Source organism: Haliotis rubra, unplaced genomic scaffold (assembly GCF_003918875.1).
Source record: "Haliotis rubra isolate DU_JTF1 unplaced genomic scaffold, ASM391887v1 Scf940, whole genome shotgun sequence".
NCBI classification, from domain to species: Eukaryota; Metazoa; Mollusca; class Gastropoda; order Lepetellida; family Haliotidae; genus Haliotis; species Haliotis rubra.
Genome location: NW_025767680.1, coordinates 104,077 through 110,076, shown reverse-complemented (window position 1 = coordinate 110,076; position 6,000 = coordinate 104,077). Strand labels below are relative to the sequence as shown.

Sequence of the window (6,000 nt, the reverse complement as noted above, 5' to 3'; positions counted from 1 at the left end):
GGCTGAAACATTGTAAAATGCCGTGTTCACTACTTCACTAAGCCATTCTGGGCTATTTTACGACATGGTATTTTATTTTCGGTCTTGATAGCATTTGGCTATTTTCATTCGAGTCTGTTTGCATAACTATAGAATGACTATAGCCCAGTCACTGAACTAATGGTCTAGGGTATAAACTATCCATTGTCCTCATTGAAAACATGAATTTGAAAATTGAGGAGAAAGCTGCACATACATTAATTTCGTTTCAAAGCATTTCGCTTTTTGCATTTGTACTTCCAGTGACGTCACATCCGATTTTGCAGATGGAGAAATGCGGAAGTGGATGAAATGGCATCTCTGCGGGACGTGAGAGTGGAGGAAACATTACGAGTTAAAATCGGTGAGACCCTCGCAAGTTGTAGATTAAACAAGTGTTCTGAGTTAATCATCTGGCTAACGACTGAACCGTTGTCACGCCAGTGTCCCCTACCGGTGACCGCCAACTCCCCCTCTCTCTCGACCCCAAATTTAAATGGCTCCGACAGTGTGTTGATCAGTAGAATTTAGAACGCTTTTATTTAAAGTCATTTTTGTTTCATTAACACTGATTTGTTGTGTCATTTCGTGCTGCATATCTGGAATACATGCACCTTCCCATGCTGTTGCCTGTGCAGTCACCACGAGCTGGGGGGCAGTTGATTTTACTATACTTTATTTATATTCCTTGACAAAGAATCGAAGCAGTACTCAAGCTTTAATTGTTTACATCATTCTTGATTGTTGAATCTCACTGGATTGTAGGGCTAGAATGCACTTCCTCGCTGCTCCCTTAGGGTTAGGGTTTAGGGTTAGGCACCCTTTACTATCTTAAGGTTAGGCACCCTTTAGGATCCTTAGGGTTAGACACCCTTTACGATCCTTAGCGTTAGGGGTTAGGGGTAGGGAATCCCAGCAGTGCTTATTAAACTGAAAAGGTGCGCCCGGTAAAGTGCAGTACTCCGATTGTAGAAACGTATGTTATTAAAAAATGGTACAAAATCTATGTAAACTCATCCTGCTGATAGCCTTCACCAGGGATTTACCTCGAGTCCTGCATTTCAGGGTCCCCGGGACTCATGCTGATAGCCTCACCAGGGATTTACACTCGAGTCCTGTATTTGAGGGTCCTAGGACTCTTGCTTATAGCCTCACCAGGGATTTACCTCGAGTCCTGTATTTCAGGGTCCTAGGACTCATGCTTATAGCCTCACCAGGGATTTACCTCGAGTCCTGCATTTCAGGGTCCCCGGGACTCATGCTTATAGCCTCACCAGGGATTTACCTCGAGTCCTGTATTTCAGGGTCCTAGGACTCATGCTGATAGCCTCACCAGGGATTTACCTCGAGTCCTGCATTTCAGGGTCCCTGGGACTCATGCTGATAGCCTAACCAGGGATTTACCTTGAGTCCTGTATTTCAGGGTCCCCGGGACTCATGCTGATAGCCTCACCAGGGATTTACCTTGAGTCCTGCATTTCAGGGTCCCCGGGACTCATGCTGATAGCCTCACCAGGGATTTACCTCGAGTCCTGTATTTCAGGGTCCTCGGACTCAAGCTTATAGCCTCACCAGGGATTTACCTCGAGTCCTGCATTTCAGGGTCCCCGGGACTCATGCTTATAGCCTCACCAGGGATTTACCTCAAGTCCTGTATTTCAGGGTCCTGGGACTCATGCTTATAGCCTCACCAGGGATTTACCTCGAGTCCTGCATTTCAGGGTCCCCGGGACTCATGCTGATAGCCTCACCAGGGATTTACCTCGAGTCCTGTATTTGAGGGTCCTTGGACTCAAGCTTATAGGCTCACCAGGATTTACCTCAAGTCCTGTATTTCCAGGGTCCCTGGACTCATGCTTATAGCCTCACCAGGGATTCACCTGGAGTCCTGTATTGGAGGATCCTTGGACTCAAGCTTATAGGCTCACCAGGGATTTACCTCTAGTCCTGTATTTCAGGGCCCCGGGACTCATGCTTATAGCCTCACCAGGGATTCACCTCGAGTCCTGTATTGGAGGATCCTTGGACTCAAGCTTATAGGCTCACTCAGGGATTTACCATGAGTCCTGTATTTTAGGGTCCCCTGACTCATGCTGATAGCCTCACCCAGGGATTCACCTCGAGTCCTGTATTGGAGGATCCTTGGACTCAAGCTTATAGGCTCACCAGGGATTTACCTCGAGTCCCTGTATTTGAGGGTCCCCGGGACTCTTACTTATAGCCTCACCAGGGATTTACCTCGAAGTCCTGTATTTCAGGGTCCTGGGACTCATGCTTATAGCCTCACCAGGGATTTACCTCGAGTCCTGCATTTCAGGGTCCCCGGGACTCATGCTTATAGCCTCACCAGGGATTTACCTCGAGTCCTGTATTTCAGGGTCCTGGGACTCATGCTTATAGCCTCACCAGGGATTTACCTTGAGTCCTGCATTTCAGGGTCCCCGGGACTCATGCTGATAGCCTCACCAGGGATTTACCTTGAGTCCTGTATTTTAGGGTCCCCTGACTCATGCTGATAGCCTAACCAGGGATTTACCACTTTGGAGTCCTGCATTTCAGGGTCCCTGGGACTCATGCTGATAGCCTCACCAGGGATTTACCTCGAGTCCTGTATTTCAGGGTCCTTGGACTCAAGCTTATAGCCTCACCTGGGATTTACCTCTAGTCCTGCATTTCAGGGTCCCCGACTCATGCTTATAGCCTCACCAGGGATTTACCTCAAGTCCTGTATTTGAGGGTCCTGGGACTCATGCTTATAGCCTCACTGGGATTTACCTCGAGTCCTTCATTTCAGGGTCCCGGGACTCATGCTGATAGCCTCACCAGGGATTTACCTCTCGAGTCCTGTATTTGAGGGTCCTTGGACTCAAGCTTATAGGCTCACCAGGGATTTACCTCAAGTCCTGTATTTCAGGGTCCCTGGACTCATGCTTATAGCCTCACCAGGGATTCACCTGGAGTCCTGTATTGGAGGATCCTTGGACTCAAGCTTATAGGCTCACCAGGGGATTTACCTCGAGTCCTGTATTTCAGGGCCCCCGGGACTCATGCTTATAGCCTCACCAGGGATTCACCTCGAGTCCTGTATTGGAGGATCCTTGGACTCAAGCTTATAGGCTCACCAGGGGATTTACCATGAGTCCTGCATTTTAGGGTCCCAGGACTCATGCTGATAGCCTCACCAGGGATTCACCTCGGAGTCCTGTATTGGGAGGATCCTTGGACTCAAGCTTATAGGCTCACCAGGGATTTACCCCTCAGTCCTGTATTTCAGGGTCCATGGGACTCATGCTGATAGCCTCACCAGGGATTTACCTCGAGTCCTGTATTGGAGGATCCTTGGACTCAAGCTTATAGGCTCACCAGGGATTTACCTGAGTCCTTCATTTCAGGGTCCCTGGGACTCATGCTTATAGTGCCTCACCAGGGATTTACCTCGAGTCCTGTATTGGAGGATCCTTGGACTCAAGCTTATAGGCTCACCAGGGATTTACCTCGAGTCCTGCATTTCAGGGTCCCAGGGACTCATGCTTATAGTGCCTCACCAGGGATTTACCTCGAGTCCTGTATTTCAGGGTCCTTGGAGTCAAGCTTATAGCCTCACCAGGATTTACCTCAAGTCCTGTATTTCAGGGTTCTGGGACTCAAGCTTATAGCCTCACCAGGGATGTACCTTGAGTCCCTGTATTTTAGGGTCCTTGGAGTCAAGCTTATAGCCTCACCAGGGATTTACCTTGAGTCCTGTATTTTAGGGTCCCCGGACTCATGCTGATAGCCTAACCAGGGATTTACCTCGAGTCCTGTATTTCAGGGTCCTTGGAGTCAAGCTTATAGCCTCACCAGGGATTTACCTTGAGTCCTGTATTTTTAGGGTCCCGGGACTCATGCTTATAGCCTCACCAGGGATTTACCTCTAGTCCTGTATTTCAGGATCCTTGGACTCAAGCTTATAGCCTCACCAGGGATTTACCTCGAGTCCTGTATTTCAGGGTCCCCGGGACTCATGCTTAAAAGCCTCACCAGGGATTTACCTCGAGTCCTGCATTTCAGGGTCCTTGGAGTCAAGCTTATAGCCTCACCAGGGATTTACCTCCAGTCCTGCATTTCCAGGGTCCCGGGATTCTTACTTATAGCCTCACCAGGGATTTACCTCGAGTCCTATATTTGAGGGTCCTGGGACTCATGCTTATAGCCTCACCAGGGATTTACCTCGAGTCCTTCATTTCAGGGTCCCCGGGACTCTTACTTATAGCCTCACCAGGGGATTTACCTCGAGTCCTATATTTGAGGGTCCTGGGACTCATGCTTATAGCCTCACCAGGGATTTCCCTCGAGTCCTGTATTTCAGGGTCCTGGGACTCATGCTTATAGCCTCACCAGGGATTTACCTCGAGTCCTGTATTTTAGGGTCCCGGGACTCATGCTGATAGCCTAACCAGGGATTTACCTCGAGTCCTGTATTGGAGGATCCTTGGAGTCAAGCTTATAGCCTCACCAGGGATTTACCTCGAGTCCTTTCATTTCAGGGTCCCCGGACTCATGCTTATAGCCTCACCAGGGATTTACCTTGAGTCCTGTATTTTAGGGTCCCGGGACTCATGCTGATAGCCTAACCAGGGATTTACCTCAGAGTCCTGTATTGGAGGATCCCTTGGAGTCAAGCTATAGCCTCACCAGGGATTTACCTCGAGTCCTTCATTTCAGGGTCCCGGGACTCATGCTTATAGCCTCACCAGGGATTTACCTCGAGTCCTGTATTTCAGGGTCCCCGGGACTCATGCTGATAGCCTCACCAGGGATTTACCTCGAGTCCTGCATTTCAGGGTCCCCTGGACTCATGCTGATAGCCTAACCAGGGATTTACCTCGAGTCCTGTATTGGAGGATCCTTGGAGTCAAGCTTATAGCCTCACCAGGGATTTACCTCGAGTCCTTCATTTCAGGGTCCCGGGACTCATGCTGATAGCCTAACCAGGGATTTACCTCAGTCCTGTATTGGAGGATCCTTGGAGTCAAGCTTATAGCCTCACCAGGGATTTACCTCGAGTCCTGTATTTCAGGGTCCCCGGGACTCATGCTTATAGCCTCACCAGGGATTTACCTCGAGTCCTGCATTTCAGGGTCCCTGGGACTCATGCTTATAGCCTCACCAGGGATTTACCTTGAGTCCTGTATTTCAGGGTCCCTGGGACTCATGCTTATAGCCTCACGAGGGATTTACCTCGGGTCCTGCATTTCAGGGTCCTGGGACTCATGCTTATAATTTTCAGGGGTCCTGGACAACAAAAGGGGGTCCAAGACACTTAAATATTATTACTAATACTGTTATTGTATTGTGTATCATGATCAACACATTCATCATGTTAATTGTTACAGTAATGAAATTGCAAAGTATACCATAACCAAGATAGTAGCAAACTCAATGATAACTTATTGTTACTTGATTGGAATTTTTACAAAAGTATTTGAACTTTTTCTACGTCCCTGTGGATGCGCTAACAAGTTTAGTTGCGTCCATTGTCAATTTTTATGCGTATAGGCCGCAGGAAGTCACGTCCTGTAAATCTCTGCATTACGGCATGACGCTGTCCATAATAAGCTGCAAATATTTATTTCATCACAAAAGTGATGTCACCATGACATGGCAGTGTGAATCACTGCTGTTGCTACTCATGTGTTACCATGGCCTATTTGTCACCACCATGGTTGAAATGTGACACTGAAAATAGATACATATCAATAAATATTCAGTTTGTCATGCTTACTGATGATAGGGATGGTGTCATCGTTTCCCATGCTAAGCTTTGGATGCAAAGAACAACACGGTACTTATTATATATATAATAGAATAAGGATGTAAATATGGTGATGAAAAAGTGAATGATGCATCATAGGTGATGGTTGGGACTATGCTAATGAGTGGATGTCCACTCACATACACTTTCTTCAGCACAAGTGGTAAACAAAAAATTACAGCCACTGT

General features: G+C 47.8%; 1 protein-coding gene across 1 annotated transcript in view; it reads left to right on the top strand.

Moving 5' to 3' along the window:
• The first annotated feature begins 300 nt into the window (after positions 1-300).
• Positions 301-6,000, top strand: part of LOC124264764 (ras GTPase-activating protein 3-like) — a 65,400-nt gene continuing 59,700 nt past the window's right edge. The window contains exon 1 of the mRNA XM_046699544.1: positions 301-382. Coding sequence (XP_046555500.1) covers positions 331-382 — 52 coding nt within the window. The 5' untranslated portion in view covers positions 301-330. The remainder of the gene's footprint in view (positions 383-6,000) is intronic.